This window comes from Lissotriton vulgaris, unplaced genomic scaffold, assembly GCF_964263255.1.
Source record: "Lissotriton vulgaris unplaced genomic scaffold, aLisVul1.2 SCAFFOLD_1101, whole genome shotgun sequence".
NCBI lineage: Eukaryota > Metazoa > Chordata > Amphibia > Caudata > Salamandridae > Lissotriton > Lissotriton vulgaris.
Window position 1 is genome coordinate 728,916 of NW_028248148.1, and position 22,501 is coordinate 751,416.

A 22,501-nucleotide genomic window follows, 5' to 3' on the forward strand; every position below is an offset into this window, starting at 1 on the left:
GCAGCAATTGGGAACCTTACTCTAAGGCTGCCAGGAAGTGGCTTTTGTGTAGGGTTTGTATGCCACACCTGGTGACCAGGGGCTTGGTCTCCTACTGCATTGAACGCATCGTTCTGGCCTCTGAGTTCCTGCAACACCTGGCCAAGCAGTGTTTCACAAGGCACCTTAGAGGTCTGACCCTGGTCAAACAGACCAGGCACTCCAGGTGATGTTGCTGCCACAACACCCCACCAGCTCAGGTCGGCAGTATCACTGGTAGGGGCTTATAGAGCACCATCTTTAAATACCACAACTTCATTCCCGTCTTAGTTCTTGCAGATGCTGGGTAGGAGAGACTGTTACCGATGCCTCTTGTTCCTCCTGGGAGTGTAGAATTCCAGGTCATGTACTGAGAGCCTGATCTGTAGACCAGCCTAGGACTCGTGTCCTTCCTATAAACAGGTGATACAACAGGTACCTGGTACATGTTGCCTTAAGAATAAACTCCTAGTGTTTTCTGTCAATGCTGGAATCCAACTTGCGTAGTCTAGCATTTGGTGGGCTGGGCACACTAACCGAAAACTGCTGTTCTGAGGGTAAACTGGATCACTATCTAACATGGGTTCTGAAATGACAATTCTGTGTCAAGCTCCTATTTGGAGTTAACTGGCAGGCAGATCCAATGGGGGGGTTGTGTTGGCAAAATGAGAGCTGTATCCTCTGCCTTCAAGGGGGGGGGGGGGGGGGGGGGGGGAGGAGAAGGAGTGGTGTATGCAGCAAAGATGCTTCATTGGCGCACATTTGATTTAAGAAGTTTGAGTGGGTAAAGTAGCGCTGTTTGGCATCTTGGGGTCCTGCAGAATAAGTCACTTTACAAACTTGCTTGAAGTAGGGTGGTGTGTATCGCACAGGGTTCTTGTGCCAGGCATGTGTTCCTCTTTTTGGCATGGCGCTTTACTGCTGTAGTTCTGGTAAGGACTTTATCCGATCCCACTTTGTTGTCTTAAGACCTTGAAGACTTGGATAGCTTCTGTCTTACTACGGGGAGGGGATGGGAGGGAAGAGATATGTTAAAACAAATGTCTTCATCTTTCTTACTGCAGCGTTGTCTAGTATTGTTGCATAGTTGATGGTACGCTGCTTGATGTTTCTGACTGGCACGGTGTGCGTCAGGTTGGCTTCATCAGGTTCCTCTAGTGACTATTCTTATGTTTATGGGCATTGCTGTTATGTGCCACCCATTATTGCAGCGAGTGAACACAGCAGGTGCAAGAGATACCACAGAAAAATCATTATTTGGCACAAACGAGGATATCTTTAAATCCCGAAACTGCTGTGTAACTTCCATTTCAATTTTTTTCAGTAATGAAGCCCAGGACCTAGAATGGTTTGTGTGAAGAAAAACTTTACAGGCTCCATCCTGCACTGATTCTCCCAACCCCGCCCTTTAAACTCCCCTCAAACAAATGGTAATTTTATGTTTGTATAAATAAGACAACACCAGATGGTCACTCTTTTTTAATTGTGCCTTATTGTAGGCTTCGAAAGAAGGGCTGATGGAGAAAGACAAAATTAAGATTATCAAAATCTCCCTCCTCTGCCACAAAAACCATAAAATGACCTTGGTTTCCACGTGGGGCTGGCTTACAGCCAGGCTTTCCTTGTTTGTTTTATCTCCCTTCGTTTCTACAGACCTGAAGTATTTCCCTGTAGCCGCGGAGCTTCTTGGGTCTCTTTGTCAGATCTGTTGGGTCTGGTCCCTCAAGTCCTCATGAGCCTTCTGCTGGCCTCGGTCCTTGGGGACTTCCTCGAGAGTCCGGTCTGGTCCGTCTGACCTCGTAGACCATATGCATCTCCCTCTGTCTCTTGAATCCTATGGGGTCTCCACACTCTCACCATGTGGGCTTCATGATTCTCCATCTGACCACGGAGTCTGCTCTGGGTCCTTGTATCTCGCGGTTTGACCACCTCAAATATCATCAGACTTGTGATGGTTCATGCAAAAATAATGTAGACGGGTGCAGAAGAAAGTACGAAGAGTCCCCTGCTCCAAAGTGATGGCCTGGCACAGCAGCATTATTGCAACAGGAATCTAGCATGGCACAACTTATGAGGCTTTTGGCAGACAGAAGATCATGAATGGGGCTGGATATACAGAAGCTGACTGAGAAACATTAGGTCGACCTCTAAGCATCTCGTTGTCAAAAGTGGTCACCCAGTGAGCCATGATGAAAGATGACTATTTGATTTCAGGTGTTCTTCCTTCTGCCCTCAATCTTTATTTCCCTTGACTTCATGTCGACCTTGCCGGACGGGAAGGAGTCGTCTGCATGCCCATCCTGTACTCTTCGGTTCCGCTCTGCCTTATAACTGCTTGTCCTTCACAATCCCATTCTTGAATACTTTCCTGAAAGTGAAGGAAAGAAATGTTAAAGTCTTACACGTATGAAATATTTAAGCAGGGTAATCGCAAATGGCAATGACTTTGAGGCATGAGTAACCACCTCCAGGGTCACTGAAAAATGTGGCCATGCCTTCCTGAGAATCGGGGCACCATTCTGATATACAGAGATCTTGGAGTGAGGAGACCTCCTGGAGGGTTGGGGCCTCTGCGCTCTAGGGTCTCATTGTGCCTACTTTACTCCTATGCCCTAGGTATTCGCTTTCGCCTGCTAAGAAGCGGCCTATATAGAGCTTTGACGCGCAAAGTGTGTAATGACTGGTAACGCACTGTGTAACCTACTACTTCTGAAGCACACCTACCTCATGGGAATGATTTCAACTGGTAGGGTGAATGGAAAAGCCCGGCTAAGGTTCCCTGTTACGTGAATTTCAGTTATTTACCGGAGATCAATGATCTTGTTTCAGAACCATGAACTGATGTGGGTTCGGCTTTCCTAGTGAAAGCTATATTTCCCCAATAAAATACTTTTTCAAGGTTTTTCTGGAATTTTGGTTTCTTCTCAAGAAGATCAACACCACCACAGTTGAAATAACAATTTCGAATGTTCCAGGTTTTAACCCCTTCGACGCTCATGACGAGCTCAGCTTGTCATGAGTTACGGTTCTCGTACGCTCATGACCAGCTGAGCTCGTCATGTAACGCAGGGTTTTTTAAAAAGTCAGCGCGCAGTGGGAAAAGCCGCCGCGCGCATGGTGTTAATATAGAAAAAATTGGGAAAGAGGCGCACTCACTAACTGATTTTTAGTCAAATCCTAACTTAATAATTGAATTTAATAAGCTAAAGGGTGCTACATTACGTACATGTGTTGGCTACACAGTCAGTATACAATGTAAAGATGCAGACACCCGCCTGCAAGCAGTGTGCACTGTTTCTTGGAAAACTATATTCCACTGGTTATATAAAAATTCTCACACAATAGACTGTAAATTACTTCTTCATACATTAATTTATCGCGAATCAATACAATCCTTGTAAAGAAAACAATGACACCATTGTTTCTATAAATGTGGTATATATTCATATACATGTGTACTTTTTCAATATATCTCCATCTGGATGTATACACTGGTATATCTTTACAATCATCAGTTCATATTACCAGTAATACAAAGATCAAAAATACAAATAATTATCATGTAGCTTAGATTTCAGGAAGTCCGGAGCCCAATGCATTTCGGGAATATGTTTTCCCTTCGTCAGGGGAAGTTTCCTGTATTCGTGGGGTGGGGGACATGAAAGGCACTAAAATGCACTGAGGAGTAACTGGGAACATCACTCTTGTGCAAACCTACACCTGGTGTAAGATCTGCTTCCATGCCCCCCTCACCCCCACTGTTTGCTGGTGTCCTTGGGTTTTCCTGACCAGTCTGACTGGGATCCTGCTAATCAGGACTCCAGTCTGAGCTTCTTCCCAAAATTATAATGTTCAGTACTTGGATACACTCCAGATTGACTACTGGTGTACCATTGTAAGTCCCTAGTATATGGTTCTAAGGTACACAGGGCATAGGTGCACCAGGGGTCTCCCATGGGCTCTAGCATGTCGGCCCTGAGAGACCCCTCAAATTGTGACTGCAGGCCTGTTATTGCAGCCTGGGTAAGCTGGTGCTAGCACCACTTACGAAAGATTAGTTTCCTTATATCTGAGGTCACTGCACTTGGAGTCTTGAAGTCACCCCTAAGGCAGGCCTTTCACTCCTGAAGGCAGGGTGCTCGTTCCAAAGTGTGAGGGTGCCCCTGCATGAGCAGGATACCCCTACAACCTTCAGAGTCTTTTCTCCTGGGTTGTAAGCGCATCTGCCATTAAGATACATAGTGGCCAAGCGTCCTTATGCAATGGCTCTCTAAAATTGCTGTAATGAACCCGGTCGTGTTTGGTATCAAACATGTTGGAATCCTACCCCCATATGGTCCATGCACTGTGAATCTCCCCTGGGAGGCCCTTAGTGCTCCCGGTACCAGTCTTCTAGACCCGGACAGCAACCTATGGCTGCTGCCGCCCAGAGACACGATTCTTCCTTTCTGCTGCCAAGTGGGGGAAAGGAGGATAATCGGTTTACTATTTCAAGGTGTGACAACCTCCCAGACCGGACTTAGTGTATTGGGACAGGGTGGTGGTGCTTGCCAGTGCCACTAGACTGCTTTGAAGGGCACACTTGGTGTTCTCCTTGCGTACTCCAGTTGAAACCAGTTCAGGGAGCGGATGGCTCCCGCTCTGGCGAGAAACTGAACAAAGGACCTGGGAGAATCCTCCCCACTGTCCAGCCCCTCCTCTGGGAGGGACCCCTGAATCAAATCAACCCTTTCCTTTGGGTACTTAAGGACTTACCTGTGGGTGGCTCCCTAGATTCGTTTTTGGACAAGATTTGGATCAGAAATCACGAACACTTCAACCCTCTGAGCTCTTTGACCTTCGCTGGACTTCGCTTTGGGAACCGAGACTGCAACTGGGAAGACTCCTGCTGCTCCGGGTCTCGTTGTCCTGCAAGTCTGCTGCAGCGTCTGTGCTCCATACATGTTCGTCACAGGGCCTGTGGACATCCAAGACACCTGCAGGAATATCCCTTGGTGTGAAGGAGTCCCTCCCTTGCATCTGCAGGCACCGCAACACAGCTGACCGGTCTGTTGATCGTGGGCTCCCACGGCTCCAAGTCTCAGCAACACAGGTGGTGGTTCTGCAACTTCCTCGCGGCCTGCACTCTCTTCTCACTGAGTTTGAAGCCAGTATCCCTCGTTGGAACCCCAGAAACAGAACCTCTGTGTACTGCATCGACTTTCCGTTGCCAAGGCCTGCTGACTCTCTCCTCCAGTGATCTTCGGCCTCAAAGAAGCTCCAGCCTCAAGCATCTCCTACAGTCAATATCTTCACCTGCACCACATCCTTTATACTGTGGGCCTTCATCCTAAGCATGGGCGAATTTGCGATCCGTGAATTTGCGATCCGCAAAATTCGCGAAATTTTTATTTTTGCGGGGCGCATTGCGTGTTCGCGTGTTTTTTTTTTTGCCTGGTTAATCACTGCCACCCTCTCGTTTTTATGCCTTTCTGCCCTCTGTACCACTCGTTTTTTATGCCCTTCTGCCCCACTCATTTTTTGTCCCCTTCTGCCCTCTGTCCCACTTTTGTGGCCTTCTGCCCCACTTTTGTGCCCTTCTGCCCTCAGCCCCACTTAGAATGGCGCCGGCAACCTGCCAGCGCCATTCTAAAATAGCTACAAAGAGTTTCAACAGGAAGCACTGATGGATAAAGTAAAGCAGGTGCTAGAGTTGAAGGTCAAATTAAGTTACACAATCATTAATCACCCCAAGTTTGGGGTGATTAATGATTGTGTAACTGAATTTGACCTTCAACTCTAGCACCTGCTTTACTTTATCTATTAGAGCTTCCTGTTGAAGCTGACTTTTGTAACTATTTTGAATGGCGCTGGCAGCTTGCCGGCGCAATTCTAAAAGTTACAAAAGTCAGCTTGAACTTTTGACCCTATCAGTTCCGCTTGCGGATTTTGCGGGAAATTCGCGGATTGCGAATTTACCGAAAATCCGCGAGCGGAACGGATTTTCCGCCCATGCTTACTTCATCCTTCGGTGAGCTGCATCCAGATTTTCTTGTGACTCCTGTTCCTCTGGCCCGTAGGTCCTCTCGCGACTCTTGTGCCTCTGGCCCGTGGGTCCTCTCGCGACTCCTGTGCCTCTGGCCTGTGGTTCCTCTCGTGACTCCTGTGCATCTGGCCCATGGGTCCTCTTGAGGGTCTTCTTTGGCTTCAGTGGAATTCCCTGCCTGCGCTGGGCCTGCTCTGATTTACCTGCTCATGGTGAGTCACTTAAACCTTGCTGCTCCAGACACGCTACCTTTTTCTACAACAACGTTGGTTGTTTTGGCTTGTTGGTGCCCCTGCCTAACACTGACCCTTTGGCTCTTGACATCTGATGTGGGACAGCTCATGAATGGCTCTTGGTCTTTCACAGCGTTGTCTGGTCCACAGAGCTGCTACTTCAAGGGCACCATCAACTCTGACATTGGTGGGCATTCGTCTTCAGTGCCTCCTGGTCACTCCTGAGTGGCATAGGCTCTGTCCCCTCTGCTTGCAGGTACCTCTCCTCTTGAATACACATTTGGGTTCCACCAGACTTTCATCTTCGTTGAAGTCCTACATGGTGGTCTACGGTGGTTTCCGACGTCACTTCGCACTTATGCACCTGGCTTCCCTGGTGTAGGTATCCTGGTTCCTGGGATATCCACAGGTGGGATTACTCTCCAACCTTCCTTCTTCCACTGGATTTCATCAGGGTCTGCTTGGAAGGGTCCTTTTTCTTTAAAACTGCAACCGCGACTACCTATTGACTTAAATTGAGCACGTGGTCGTGTTCCCACTCTGCCCAAGACCTCCGTGGGGTTCCTAGATATTCACCTTGGTTGGTTCCTTGGGTCTGTCTCTTCTACGTCTTCTGGGTCCCTTCTCAACTTAGGTCATGGTTCGCATTCCACTATTTTAGTATGAGGTTTGCTAGAGCTTGAGCTATCTGGCTCCTTTTCCGAGGTTTTGTCTGCATTTTTTGGGGCATCTAGACGAGGTGCCATCAGCAAAACGTACCAGAAACTAATAGGGGGGGTTAGTGACGATGGCACACAGATAGCGGCTAAATTAAGTCGGATTTTTAACTGCAATATCACTAAGGAGGAGATTGAAGAATCTCTGGAAACAAAAGATTCGGCAGTAACTTCAGTCAACCTGAAGCTCCAGCAAATCAGACTAATTGTTATGCTTTATTATACTCCCGAGCGAATATCTAAATGGGCTATTAGCTCATACAATACTAAATCATACTGTCTGAAATGTCAGGAATTTGCTGCGGATCTATGCCATTTGTTCTTTTCGTGTCCTAAACTGAAGGAATTTTGGGTCGTTATCATCCTCCCTCTCTCAATTTGGGACGGGTACGATATTGTGGTCACTGAGAGAAAGCTTGACCTGGGAATTTTCTCAGACTGTCTTACTAAATCCTTTGCTTCTATCGTATCAGCTTGTGCTCATCTATGTATAGCTCGTTCCTGGATCCAGAGCACGGGTCCAAGTGTTAATGAATTCTGGGGTTTATTCAGAGATAGCTACGAAATGGAGATGACGTTCGCTAAAGCTAGAGGCCCTCGGTCTTGGCGTAAATTTGAAAGGACATGGCCTTGACTTCAATGGGATTGAGAGTACAATCTCTATTTTTTTAAACTACAATGTGGCTGTTTCTGTTCGTGCATGCTTCTATACGTCTTCTGGCTCTGTTCTCTGGTTTTATTTTTTCTTTCGGTTTATGATCATGATTGGTATAAAGTTCAAGAAATCTTCTGTCCATGTAATTTATTTCAATTTATTTTCGTTTGTGGCTATAAAATAAAAAATAAAAATAAGTGGGCGTTATATACTAAGCCAGCCTCCTACACCCAGGAACTCCACAACAATAGGCTATGAACACGTAAAGCCATACCATGTACCACTTCTTCCACGCTAGCCACCAGGCATTTGTTTCCTGAAGCCACTCCCGCGGCCATGATGGGGCTATGTTAGAAGAAAAAAGCATGGCTCAAAATGCCCCCCACCCCTCCTGCAAAAGTAGAGATCTATCTTCAGAAAAACATAACTATCATCCCCATGAGCAGGAATTTCCCCATAGCAACCCTTTGGGGCCACTACATACATACTATATATATATTTTTCATTTTTTAATAAATGAAGCACTGGTACATACTGTTCTGTGTAGATGCTGTTGTGACCGAAGCCCCCGTTCTTGGGCAGTGGTTGTATTTCCTCACTTTCGTCAATATCGTATTCTCGGACGTCGTTCACCTCCTGCATCTGACCAGTAAGCACCTTCCCGACAAACAGAATGATATACTGGGAAGAAATGGAAGACGGCAGGTTCATGGAAAATTATCTCATTCATTGGCGTAAAGGCAAGGTAAATAAACATAAAATATCAGAGTTTGAAGGAAACTATCAGACATACTAAAAATTGTAAATGTGCTGTTTATATAGTGCTTTTAAGAGCAAAATGGCAGAATCTACTGGGTCAATTTACAAAGAAGTAACACTTTGCAGTGACCCAAGCAAAGTTGCAGGGCGATGTGTCAATGGGAGAGAGCAAAACCGTGCCATATCTACTAAGACATACCCCTGCACAGCTGCTATTCCTAAACATAGTGGAATACTTTCCTAAAGTTTGTTTGTGGGTTGTACAATCAGCACTTAATTTGAGCCACTGGTTGCCAACGGCACTTACTTATGGGGACAGGCACTTATTTTTCCGCATCAGTCCTTTACAGAGAGGAAAAAAACACACAAAATGGAAGGAGCGAGGAAGAAAAAGATAGGACAGACCACCACAAAGAGAGAAAGCAGGGCGTGCAAGAGTTGGATAAAATGCCATGGTTTGTCTGGGGGTGGATTAAAGAGGCAAGACTACCAGCCTTTGTATTGGGCACGTCAACATTTCTTTACACCGTCGGCAGGCTTCTGAGCAGAGCCTCGGGCACTGACCCTCTTTCATTTATAAATTATGCACTGTGTACAGTACAGCACTCATGCGAAGTTGGAAAACATTTTGAAAAAATACATCTTTTGTTCAACCTTATTATGCCCCCTTGATGCAAAGTAGCTCAGAGAAACACTTGGTATTACTTTAGGGCTACTTTCCAAGGCAAAACCAGTTTTGTGCTCGAAAGTAAATCACCAGTATGTGGCATATTTGTGAAGCAAACCAAGTGCAAAGTGTTAGTAATTCTGCCATGTGTGAGAAAATCTGTGGCTCACGGTCTGTGCATCATGACTTAGGTACCCCGCTGTCTGTGCAACACCTCGCTCACAGAAGCCTATGTAGGTCACTCATAGACGCATTGTCTATGTACAATATCTCTTGTGAAACCAATTGTGTATGTAACAGATCACTTCTACTCCATTGTCTATTTGAGATATAACTCATGCAACACTTGTGCGTGTAAACATCACTCGTCTAACCTACTGTGTAACATATCACTCAAATAACCCATTGTCTGTGCAACCTATTGCCTACATAACCCATAATATACTGCTCAGAACATGTCTGTCTATGGGGAGAGGATGTAGCCTTACGGCTAGAGCGCTCGACCTCGAAACTGGGGAGCGGGTTCGAGTCTCAGCAATGACGCTCAACATCCTGTGATTCTGGGCAAATCACTTAACCCCTTCCATGCTGATGACGAACCCCAGCCGTCATGCACTACGGTGCTCGTGTGCTGATGACGGCTGGGGTTCGTCACGGCCCGCCCCTGTTCGTGCTGTTTACAGCACACCAGGGGAATCGTGGCCGCATGGAAAGGGTTAATCTCCCCGTACATGCCTAACAAAAATGAATGTGCTCATCTGTAACGAAACTGGTGCTCATGTAAAGCGCTCTGATAGCTGATATATTTGGGTCTAGTTCGCACTATATAAAACTCTAAAAAAAAAAAAAAAAAAAAAAAAACCTAGTAGTATAGTCTTTTCCGTTATTTCTTTAGCTTGTTGATCACGATAACAATCATATCTGGGTCATTTCAGGTTAAAAAAAATACACTTGTAAAAATATAATGTATGCATTAGATAAACGTTTACACATTAATAAAATTATAAAATATAAAGCATCAACATAAAATAAGCAAAGTAGCATCAGAGAAAAAAAACGCTCACATTCTTCTGATTCTTTTACACTCTAGGCGGAGTGTAAAAACCGAAATATCCCTAAGGCTATAAACCCTTCAACATCATGCCATATACTCAGAATCTGTAAATCAGATGCTAAATACCCAGGTTTCGGCAGATTGGAGCAATCCACCTTTTTCTAGGAAGCTGATAAGCTTTGCCAAAAAAAAGTGCACACCTTTTTCTGAGGCACTATTACCAACTGGACATAGATTAGACAGACCCTTTGCAATTATCCACCTGTTGCCGCTGTTAGCCAGAGGTAAAATCCCCAGTCTAAATTTCACATATCCTGGCTAATATCATCCGGATAAGGTTGACATTTCAAGGATGTCTTAAAATCTAAAAAAAATTACATCAGACCACCTCTGGGAGACTTAGAAAGACACCTTTTCCTGACAGAAACGTATTTTAGCCAAGATTTTCAGACTTCACCTGGAGATAATTTCTGGGGAGCCCCACAATTCCTTCATGCTTAGGGAATAAAAGCAGGGTCTTACGAAATGAACCCGGGTATACTAGAAGCATTAGCGATATCTCTTAGCTCTATAAAAGATTCCGAGTCAGGTGCCAAGTCATCTAGTGAGTGACCAAATGTGCTGCCAATAGAAGAGCAGTTTCAGATTGACCACATGGTTCTCCTGATCCAAATCAACACATAGCGAAATTGTGTGTGCGCTTTGGGGCATGTTTAATAAAGATTTAATACATTTGTTTTTAGATTTTGCCAGGCATTCTAAATTGCAGCGAGCCCATATTTCAGCACCATAAAAGGCAACATTTAAACCTTTAGCGTTATACACTTGTAAAAACAGAATGTGAAATTAAGTGTTTCCAAACCGTAACAGCTCCATGTTGAGAAATCAATTAGTTCTTTGTGATTTGAGGGGAGCAAGATGAAGATGTTGCCAGTCTGACTCCATGATAATCGAAAACTATTTCCTCCTCAACTGGTATTTCTCCCTACGACATTGAGCTTCAGAGAGATTTATAAAGATTGAGCAACGTGTATTTTGTCCTAATGAAAATAATTTCCAAGCCTTTGTGTTCGCAAAAGGTTGAAACCTTGCTTAACAAGGTGTGCAACCCCTTGTTCTCCGTCAGCACCAAGTTTGAAAGTTCTCCAATGGCTCCCCATCAGGAAACAAATCCGTTTCAAGATCATCTGTCTCGTACATAAAACCATGGACGGGAACGGGTCAATTTATCTTGCAACAAACTCAACTGGTACCTTCCTAACAGAACCCTCAGGTCAGGAACCAAACATCTTCTCGCTCCTCTCAGGATTCGTACTGCCAGGAATGGCGGTAGATCCTTTTCACATCTGGCCCCTATTTTGTGGAACACACTTCCGCTGCAGCTGCGTATGTTTATTGATCATAATCCGTTTCGGAAAGGGCTAAAAACATTGCCCTTCTGATCATTCTTCTTCTCCTGTTGACGTCTTTCCATCTCTTCTCTGGTTTTTGCCAGCGCTTTGAGACCCTCGGGGGATGTGTGCTTAATAAAATCCTATACCTTCATTTTTGAGATCACAGTGTATTGTCTGCAAATAACAGCAGGGATCTTTTGACAATGGGGGGAATCCTTAATACCATTGAGTATATCATCGACTGTCCCTTAATAAGAGTAAACAAGGTGGGAGCTAAAACACACCACATCCTTGGTAGATGCCTCTATGCATCTCAGTGCATTCAGTAAGCTTCCATTTACCCCACCAGTAGACTTGTGCATAGTTGTTCGAGTGCAGCCTCCTTATTAGTAGCAACAAATTCTCAGGGACTCCAGAATGTATTATCGCTTTCCAAAGCTTGTTCCTTGGGACTAGGTCGACTGATGCCCTTAATCGTACTGTCTGCTGCAAGTGGTTATTCTAGAGTGTTCCACGTGCAGGCAGCCACTGTGCCAAACAATCTGCCTTTTTGACGGGCCCTACAGGTGTTTGAGATCAGTAAAGGGTCCCACATTGGATCTTGAGAGTTCTTTAGTTGAGCAATAGTCAGTGGAACAGGTTACTGGAAGAGATACGTCACTGTACCTCTCTGGGACACTTCAAGAAAAGCCTAAAAACCAGGCTGTTGTAGGGGTATGTATCAGCCATGGTCCCTGCTAGTGTCATGCCAAAGCGCCGAGAGATCCCCCTGGGAATGACTCGTTGCACCATACAGGTGTTATATAAATAAATAAAATAAAAAGTGCACAGCACAAACAGAAGGAACAACATGGCCACTGACGCAAACACAGTGATATTCGGCACTCACTGAAATAACCACTGCAATGGCCTTCTTGGTTCCGCAGAAAGCTGTTCATAGTTTGTGAGTGAAGTATGATGCTATGGAAGTAGTTATCGCTATACTAATACAAACAGCATAACATACAACGCCAAATGATTAAGCATTGGAAGGTAGGCGTTCTGGGAGGGACCCCGTTTCAGCATGTTGGTAGACCTCCATGCCTTGATGGAGTCCAGACACAGTGATAATATCCAAGTCAAGGGTGTGGTAACACTGAGAAGAAGCGAGTAGTGCCAGTGAAATTATGAAATGACAAACCAAGTGATCTCATTGACATTAATTGGGGACAGAGGCCAATACTAAGCAAAAAAAAATTGTAAATCTACACCCAGAGGTTTGCTTCATGCGAGTGTAGATTCAATTATTTTCCGTGGTTTTCCAGGTCGTACTCTTAGACATTTTTTTTATTCAGTTTTGCATGTGTTCATAAACTTGTGTATTTTTTGCTTACAAAAAAATGAGAGCAAGGGAGAAAGGATTTGCAAACTTGTTTTCATTTTCTTGTCCAGAATGAATACATACTCTTCCCCAATGAGAAACCCCTTTCCGTCTACCCCAACCAATTTTGAAGGGTTTCGCTTCTCGAACAGGGAAGGGATTTACTCTTGCCCTTCACGGGAGTAAACTTACAACCTCTTAAAGAGTGTGACAGGGACAGAGGAGTTTGTAAATGCACACAAATGTGTGCGCTTGAGCCGACAGAGCATGTTGGCTTGTTATGCCCACACCCCGTGAGTAGATTTATTGACACAGAAACCTTTGTGTAAGTAAATATATTTACAAGAGCAACCCCAACTTTTTGGAATTAGAAAAATGTCTCTGCACCAGAAAACAAGGCACCTTCACTTACACCGGCATATAACTTTGTGAATTGGACCATGTTTTGAAGCAGTGTCAATGCAGAATGTAAAGGCGGAAGAGATGAAAAGCAATTAACTCTGTTCTAAAGCGCTGAGCTGGGTGCAGGCCCCAGGTAACAAGTCACACCGACCGTCCTGATCAAAGTCTGTGGCTGGGTCTGAAGTATTACTACAGCTCCAACATGGTGGGATGAGCATGATACTGTATTCTGCTTATTGTAGGTACTCCTAGCCCAACCCATCTTTAGCTAAGTTCCTACTAACAAGGAAATCTCACCCCAGGTCAAGATTAAATTCCGTTAGACCACGGATAAACAGCGAGGTAGTAATAAGCTCTGTTAGCCGCGCGATAAGCAAATAATTAGGTAAGAAAAAATTAGCACAATGGCGGGCAAAAATCCAGAGCAAAGCCAGAGTGTTACCCCCATCCTATATTATCCAACAATTGTCTATACGGCATGTTGTCTATACACAAACTGTTGCATGACATAGCCTCTATTTAACATATTATCTGTGTAACTGACTGGCTGTTTAATATATTGCCTTACTAACAAATTATCAACATAATACATGATCTACGAAACACAATAAATTAATGTCTTTGTAAATGCAAAGACGAAAGTCCTCTACATGGCTCTTTGACGCAGTGTTGTACGCTGTGTTTGTAACCTAGGTAGATGTGTTACATAATCAAAACAAATGTTATTTACTTTCTATGTCAGACAAACTTGTACAGAAAACACTATTTGACTGAAAGGTCACCAGTGGAGAAACATAGAATTATTGGAAGCTGTTTGTATGAGGTTGGGTCAGACAAGAGAAGAGGCTTCACAAAAACTGCAATCCTATTTGACTCATTAGCCCCAGATAAATAGTCTAGTTTGACCCCAGGCCCATCCAGGCATCTACTCACCAGAAACCAGTAGACGTTCATGAGCGTGATCGCAAACAGAAGAATGTTTAAGAAAAAGTAGAAGGGGATGTTGGGCACCGACTGGAGGCTGGAGTAGCAGGTGGCGTACAGGACCTTCAGAGGGAACCAGTAGAGACGGAACCAGAACCTGTCGAGACGAGAAAAGATGGAGGTTGGACTTCTTCATGGCGGACCCTCCCCCACTGACCACCTTACCCGCTCCCTCAGTTCATGGTCTTGGGACCTCAGATCCCTCTCACAGCTCATCAAAGTCTTTTGATGACTCTTTATAGTGAAAATGATATTTTTCTTACAATCACTGGAATTCAAAAGTAGGTGATTCCCAATAAAAATCCACACCACACCATCTCAATCTGTTTTTGTGCTTAAATCCCATGGAGATTTGCACATTGTCTGAGAGGGACGGTATTTTGCTTTTTATTGCACCTTGACGGTAAATAATTGCACAAATACAACCTGGAGAACACTCATCATTCTGGTTTTTCTTCTTCATTCTTGAGTGTTTGAAAGTGTGTGTTTTTCAAAAGTTGTAATGCATAAACATTTACGTAGGTCGTTTGTGCAACACACCTCAGTACATTGTTTAACTGGATGAAACATATTGATGCAAGCTTAGTGTTTATCAACATTATGTGTCATTTGTGTTTAATCAGATCTACTAAGATTGTACATTAAAAACTCAAAAACATTTTGGAAACATTGAGCGTCTCACCTCTTCCTGGCCATGGAAAGCTTACCAATATCAGTTTATTCACATAGCACGAAATATGGAAGTTTCTTTACAAATGTTACTATGGATAATACTGACCCGTGTGGTCTTATTTTAATCAAGTCCGGTCATGGCAGCATGCAGACCAGAGGTTGAAGGGGAAAGAGGGTATACTCATAACCCTAATTATACAAAGGGCATGGGGTGTTTGCAAATAAACACAGTAGGAAGCTTGGAAGCACCTCATTCTACAGAAGGCAGACAAAGTCCTTGAGTAAATACAAGAGGAGCCAGCAGTGGAATCTCATTTTACAGAGTCCAGAGCATGTGTTTGAAATAATAGAAAATTAGGCCATCGGCCAATAAGGATCAAGACCAACCAGTCGAAGGCAAGTCTTTCAGAAATGTTTGCAAGGCCTGGGTCAAAAACATGATGCGGGCCCACTGGAGACTTCCTTCTGTTTTCTGCCAGGTCCCACGAGCACCAATTCTAAGTATAAAACTGCATGTTCTCTAGAAAGAGAAAACAGAAGATCTGCATCTGGCACTGTTTAGAGACTTGACCACGAAAGCTGCCTCAGCATTAACGAGGACATGCTTCCTCTAAAAATGTTAAACTAAATATTGCTGCAGGAGCGGAGAGCCCTGATCAGCGCGGGCCCGCGTCATACTCTCTTCTCTGTTCCCACCACTGTGACAGACCTGATCTAAGGGTCTCATTTTCATGCTGCCAAAAGAGGATCCCTTTATGCACATCTGGTCAATCCTTTTGCCCACAATCCTAATTCCATCTCCGATGAAAGCTGAAATGTGTGTTCAGGCGGCCGCCTTACCAGCTGATGCTGAAAGTGATGCAGCCCACGTTGGAAAGGATGTCGTTGAGACAGTGGTAGGTACCGCCACGATTTTTTAAGTAGACGTTGAGCTTGGTGAACTCCAGCTGGATGTCACTGACGTCATGCAGGAAGAGCACCAGAATTCCAATTTTGTGGTACCTGTCCAGAAATTCAAGCATGGGAGTATTACCACAAATACAGAAAAGGAGCATGTAAAACAGATCAGGGGTGCCGCCCCCTTGTAGCTTACCCTCCCGCCCCCTTGTAGCTTACCCTCCCGCCCCCTTGTAGCTTACCCACCCGCCCCCTTGTAGCTTACCCACCCGCCCCCTTGTAGCTTACCCACCCGCCCCCTTGTAGCTTACCCACCCGCCCCCTTGTAGCTTACCCACCCGCCCCCTTGTAGCTTACCCACCCGCCCCCTTGTAGCTTACCCACCCGCCCCCTTGTAGCTTACCCACCCGCCCCCTTGTAGCTTACCCTCCCGCCCCCTTGTAGCTTACCCACCCGCCCCCTTGTAGCTTACCCACCCGCCCCCTTGTAGCTTACCCACCCGCCCCCTTGTAGCTTACCCACCCGCCCCCTTGTAGCTTACCCTCCCGCCCCCTTGTAGCTTACCCTCCCGCCCCCTTGTAGCTTACCCACCGCCCCCTTGTAGCTTACCCACCCGCCCCCTTGTAGCTTACCCACCCGCCCCCTTGTAGCTTACCCACCCGCCCCCTTGTAGCTTACCCACCCGCCCCCTTGTAGCTTACCCACCCGCCCCCTTGTAGCTTACCCACCCCTTTATAGCTTACCCACCCACCCCCTTGTAGCTTACCCTCCCGCCCCCTTTGTAGCTTACCCTCCCGCCCCCTTTGTAGCTTACCCACCCGCCCCCTTGTAGCTTACCCTCCCGCCCCCTTTGTAGCTTACCCACCCGCCCCCTTGTAGCTTACCCACCCGCCCCCTTTGTAGCTTACCCACCCGCCCCCTTTGTAGCTTACCCACCCGCCCCCTTGTAGCTTACCCACCCGCCCCCTTTGTAGCTTACCCACCCGCCCCCTTTGTAGCTTACCCTCCCGCCCCCTTTGTAGCTTACCCACCCGCCCCCTTTGTAGCTTACCCACCCGCCCCCTTTGTAGCTTACCCTCCCGCCCCCTTTGTAGCTTACCCACCCGCCCCCTTTGTAGCTTACCCACCCGCCCCCTTTGTAGCTTACCCACCCGCCCCCTTGTAGCTTACCCACCCGCCCCCTTTGTAGCTTACCCACCCGCCCCCTTGTAGCTTACCCACCCGCCCCCTTGTAGCTTACCCACCCGCCCCCTTGTAGCGTACCCACCCGCCCCCTTGTAGCTTACCCACCCGCCCCCTTGTAGCTTACCCACCCGCCCCCTTGTAGCTTACCCACCCGCCCCCTTGTAGCTTACCCACCCACCCCCTTGTAGCTTACCCTCCCGCCCCTTTGTAGCTTACCCTCCCGCCCCTTGTAGCTTACCCACCCGCCCCCTTGTAGCTTACCCACCCGCCCCCTTGTAGCTTACCCACCCGCCCCCTTGTAGCTTACCCACCCGCCCCCTTGTAGCTTACCCACCGCCCCCTTGTAGCTTACCCACCCGCCCCCTTGTAGCTTACCCACCCGCCCCCTTGTAGCTTACCCTCCCGCCCCTTGTAGCTTACCCACCCGCCCCCTTGTAGCTTACCCACCCGCCCCCTTGTAGCTTACCCACCCGCCCCCTTGTAGCTTACCCACCCGCCCCCTTGTAGCTTACCCTCCCGCCCCCTTGTAGCTTACCCTCCCGCCCCTTTGTAGCTTACCCACCCACCCCTTTGTAGCTTACCCTCCTACCCCCTTGTAGCTTACCCTCCCACCCCCTTGTAGCTTACCCTCCCACCCCCTTGTAGCTTACCCTCCCACCCCTTTGTAGCTTACCCTCCCACCCCTTTGTAGCTTACCCTCCCACCCCCTTGTAGCTTACCCTCCCACCCCCTTGTAGCTTACCCTCCCACCCCCTTGTAGCTTACCCTCCCACCCCCTTGTAGCTTACCCTCCCACCCCCTTGTAGCTTACCCTCCCGCCCCCTTGTAGCTTACCCTCCCGCCCCTTGTAGCATACCCTCCCGCCCCCTTGTAGCTTACCCTCCCGCCCCCTTGTAGCTTACCCTCCCGCCCCCTTGTAGCTTACCCTCCCGCCCCCTTGTAGCTTACCCTCCCGCCCCTTGTAGCTTACCCTCCCGCCCCCTTGTAGCTTACCCTCCCGCCCCCTTGTAGCTTACCCACCCGCCCCCTTGTAGCTTACCCACCCGCCCCCTTGTAGCTTACCCACTCCCTTGTAGCTTACCCACCCCCTTGTAGCTTACCCACCCACCCCCTTGTAGCTTACCCACCCACCCCCTTGTAGCTTACCCTCCCACCCCCTTGTAGCTTACCCTCCCGCCCCCTTGTAGCTTACCCTCCCGCCCCCTTGTAGCTTACCCACCTGCCCCCTTGTAGCTTACCCACCTGCCCCCTTGTAACTTACCCACCCGCCCCCTTGTAGCTTACCCACCCGCCCCCTTGTAGCTTACCCACCCGCCCCCTTGTAGCTTACCCACCCACCCGCCCCCCTTGTAGCTTACCCGCCCCCCTTGTAGCTTACCCACCCACCTGCCCCCTTTGTAGCTTACCCACCCGCCCCCCTTGTAGCTTACCCGCCCCCCTTGTAGCTTACCCACCCACCTGCCCCCTTTGTAGCTTACCCACCCGCCCCATTGTAGCTTACCCACCCGCCCCCTTGCAGCTTACCCTCCTGCCCCTTGTAGCTTACCCACCCGCCCCCTTGCAGCTTACCCTCCCGCCCCCTTGTAGATTACCCTCCCGCCCCCTTGTAGCTTACCCTCCCGCCCCTTTGTAGCTTACCCTCCCGCCCCTTTGTAGCTTACCCTCCCGCCCCCTTGTAGCTTACCCTCCCGCCCCCTTGTAGCTTACCCTCCCGCCCCTTTGTAGCTTACCCTCCCGCCCCTTTGTAGCTTACCCTCCCGCCCCCTTGTAGCTTACCCTCCCGCCCCCTTGTAGCTTACCCTCCCGCCCCCTTATAGCTTACCCTCCCGCCCCTTGTAGCTTACCCTCCCGCCCCCTTGTAGCTTACCCTCCCGCCCCCTTGTAGCTTACCCTCCCGCCTAATATGAATATTATTGACTATATAGCAGAACAGCTATTGTAATGAACAACTCAGTGGTACTCATTTTATAGACAAGTGAACAGGCTGAACGCCTGAGTCCGCCTCCCCAGGATTAAAACCTGGGATCAGCTTCATCAATCTACACCAAAAATTCAGAAATACAACACAGCCTCTGCTTAATGAATCCATTCTGGAATCAATGCATTGTGACTCCAAAAAGCAACCCTGTTTTATTTGGTATTTTTCTTGAATTACTGGTAGCCATGCCATTAAAAAAGTTACTGGAAAGGGAGGGAGTGTCACGCATGACCAGAGAGATACTCACCGAAAGGCATACGAAACACAGATGAGGACCAGCGTCACAAGGTGGTGGACCAGCATTACCACGGAATCCTTCCGCCAGACATCCATATACAGTGTGGCGTAAGTGGAATGCGCGTAGAAACTGCCTTGCAGGAGGTAGGCAACAGTGATGTCCCAAGGCACCTCCATGCCGCTCACCCAACCTGCAACCAATGGAGAAAACAGGATGGTGAGGAAGAGGCGTGTGGGACACTCCTGGCCTTTTTTTGATCCGCCACAAATAGGGATCTAAGGTAATCCTGCAGGATTGTCTCCTTACAAGGGATCCACTACAGAGAAAACCCAATAACAAAAAGCCAAGGCAATGAAAAGTACATGTAACTCGTTGCAATTAATATTATTACAGTTGATGTCTGTAGGTTATTTTGGTTGTTTCAAAAGCTAGAGCTGTGTTAGGATTAGGGATGGTGAAAAATGTTAAGATTATAGTTAGATTTATGGTTTTCAAAAGGGTTAGGTTTCATAAGAGGTGTAAGGTTATGGTTATGTAACTACGAAAACCGGTACAGCATGGTTAGAAAAAGTGTTGGTGTTAGGGTAGATGAAAGGCAGAGGATCAGGGGTAAAGTTAGGGGCTAAGAAGAGAGTTTGAAAAGGTGTAAGAGTAAGGTTTAATAGATATAAAACACCCTTATTAGTTTCCAGGTAACGTAAGTAAAAAACATAATTTTCAGGCATTCGTTGTAGGGCCTTCGCTGCCGAATTCAGTGTCATAAGACTCTTTGTTGTGATGATGGTTTATAAAGTTTTAGAAAAGGGAGCATACTCGACACCCCCTCTGGCAGCACGCATGTTCCAGCTGCCACTCTGGACTGCAGGCTCGCAGCAGCTTCCCACCCGACCCTTTGGCACCCAGTAGCCTCAGCCTCCTGTAATGGGGGTCCCAGGGTGGGACTTTCAGCCGTGGGTCATGAGAGCTGCACAACTGCTGAGTGGCAACGCCATAACATTGGAGCTCAGGCCTGCTGTACGCCTTTCCATCCATATAGCTGTTGTCCAGGGTTCTGAAGAAGATCAGGAGAGACTGGGCCCAAGTCATCCTTGTGGCTCCAGACTGGGCACGGAGAGTCTGGTATTCCAAACTTCTGCATATAAGCATCGATCCTCTGATCAGGCGCACCTTTGGGAGGATCTTCTGTCGCCGCAGCAGGGAAGGGTCCTCCACCCGAACCTGTCAACTCTACACCCTCTTGCGTGTAGATTGACTGACAGGCCGTCAATGACTTTTGACCTTCCTCCCGAGGTTTGTAACGTTATTTAGGCATCCAGGCAGACCTCCACTAAGACGTGTATGCCTGCCATTGGCAGAAATTTGTATTATATTGCATAGAAAGGTCTTACCGACCCTCTTTCTGCTTCTCTTTCCACTGTTCGTTTATTCATTCTGACCCCTGCCCAGCAGAGCTCACCTTGGGAACTCTCAAGGTTACCTTTCTGCTCGGTCTGCTTTTTTGCGGTTGCCAGACCAGCCCTCTCTCTTTAAGTTTCCTATTGTCCATAGATTTCTTGAAGGACCGGCTCACTTGTTTCCACCCACGCCCTTTTTTATGCCACAATGGGACCTTAATTTGGTCCTCAACTACTTAATGTGTGGTCCCTTTGAGCCGTAACATAACTGTCCCCTCCGGCTGTTGACCATCAAAACAGCCTTCTTAGTGGCGGTTACATCAGCCCGGAGGGTGAGTGAGTTGCAGGCTTTATCTTGCTTGCTGCCCTATCTAATGTATTTTCCAGACAAAGTGGAGCTTTGCACCTGGGCTTCCTTTTTACCCAAGGTCGTAATCCCATTCCATCTGGGTCAGTCTATTAGGTGGCCCACCTTCTTTGCTCCCCCGCATTCCTCTAAGGAGGAGGAGCATCTCCACGCCGGGTGGACAATCAACTCTTTGTGGCATATATTGGAGCAAAGAAGGGAAGGGCAGTTTGGAAAAGGACCATCTCTCGCTGGGTCGTTCTCTGCATCAAGATTTGTTATGCCTTGTCAAAGAAACAGCCCCCAGAGGGATTAAGAGGCCATTCCACCAGGGGAAAGGCTGCGACTATGGCCTTATATCGGGTGTCCCAGTCCTGGACATCTGTCAGGCAGCAGCGTGGGCATCTTTGCACACATTTGCAAAACACTACTGCCTGGACGGTCAGGTCCGCAGATATGCCTGCCCGGTCCTGCAGGACTTTCTAGTTTAAGGTATTGGTCCACAGCCCACCGCCGGGATGGTATGGCTTGGGTATCCAATTCAAAGGTAAGAAATATGCAGCTAGAAGTCTTTATCAGATGAACAAGTTACTTACCTTCGGTAACGCATTATATGGTAGAGCCTCTATCTAGCTGCAGATTCTTTACAGCCCCACCCATGCCTCCCCGCTTCGTGGACTGATATTGTAGGGCTAGTTACTTACTTCATCGCTATTTGCTTCTGGCGTGGAAAAAAAAGTACCGACGTCTGCATGCCTGGGTGCACTTAGATAGGTACTGCAACGTCATAACCGATGCTACCGACGACGTCACGCGGAGCCGAATGGGGCCACCCGAAGGCATGCGCATGGGGTATTGCTCAGCAAGAAATTTCCGGATCCAGCCTGATGCCTGGGATATTCAAAGGTAAGGAATATGCATCTGGATAGAGTCTCTACCTGATAACGCGTTATCGAAGGTAAGAAACTTGTTCTTTAAAAAAGCTCTTTTCGCTACGTTTTAAAACAACCCTTTCATGCAACTTTTTAGGTCTCGCCTACGCAGCGTGCATGCGCTGCTTAGGAGGGCCTTTAGCCGTCGTTCTTCAATTTTTCAAGCACTGCACTCGTGCTTGTGGCGGCATCTACCTTGTGGGAGAGAGCAGGGCCGCGCCACAAGCATGAATGCAGCGCTTGAAAAGTGAAGACTGCGCATGCACCACTCCCGCTGTGTAGATCAGTAGACAGGCATTTTTAAAGCGTGCCCATTGCTGATAATTATGCAGAAAGGTACGGTTGCTGTAGCGATGTGTGAGCGTGGTGTTAAACAATGGTTAGCACACTAGCTTTTTTCTTCATAGCAACATGCCCTACATTATAGGATGCGCATTTGTCTTGAGAGCGGAACGGAGCTAGAGTTACAGCAGGAATCACGCGCTAGAGCTCCTGTGCTGGAGAACTTGTGCACAACTTGAATAACGGAGGAGTCCCGCGCTAAGGCTCAAGCGCTTGTAAGCTCATGCACTCTTCGAAATTGTAATTATCC

The 22,501-nt window shown here is 47.5% G+C and overlaps 1 protein-coding gene across 1 annotated transcript; it reads right to left on the bottom strand.

Annotated features, from left to right (window-relative positions):
• Positions 1–1,482: 1,482 nt before the first annotated feature.
• Positions 1,483–19,422, bottom strand: LOC147664920 (ceramide synthase 1-like). Its single transcript, XM_086949892.1, has 5 exons — positions 19,247–19,422; positions 15,780–15,941; positions 14,217–14,364; positions 8,183–8,328; positions 1,483–2,386 (listed from the first exon to the last, which is right to left on the bottom strand). Exons 1-5 carry the CDS (start codon positions 19,411–19,413, stop codon positions 2,344–2,346), a joined length of 666 nt encoding a protein of 221 aa, XP_086806018.1. The 5' UTR covers positions 19,414–19,422; the 3' UTR covers positions 1,483–2,343.
• Between the last annotated feature and the right edge of the window lie 3,079 nt (positions 19,423–22,501).

Coding starts and splice junctions, on each gene's coding strand:
- LOC147664920 (XM_086949892.1), bottom strand. CDS start 19,413: ATGGAGGTGCCTTGGGACATCACTGTTGCCTACCTCCTGCAAGGCAGT. Junction 15,942..19,246: donor TGTGTTTCGTATGCCTTTCG/GTGAGTATCTCT, acceptor ATTTCTGGACAG/GTACCACAAAATTGGAATTC. Junction 8,329..14,216: donor TGAACGTCTACTGGTTTCTG/GTGAGTAGATGC, acceptor ATTTCTTCCCAG/TATATCATTCTGTTTGTCGG.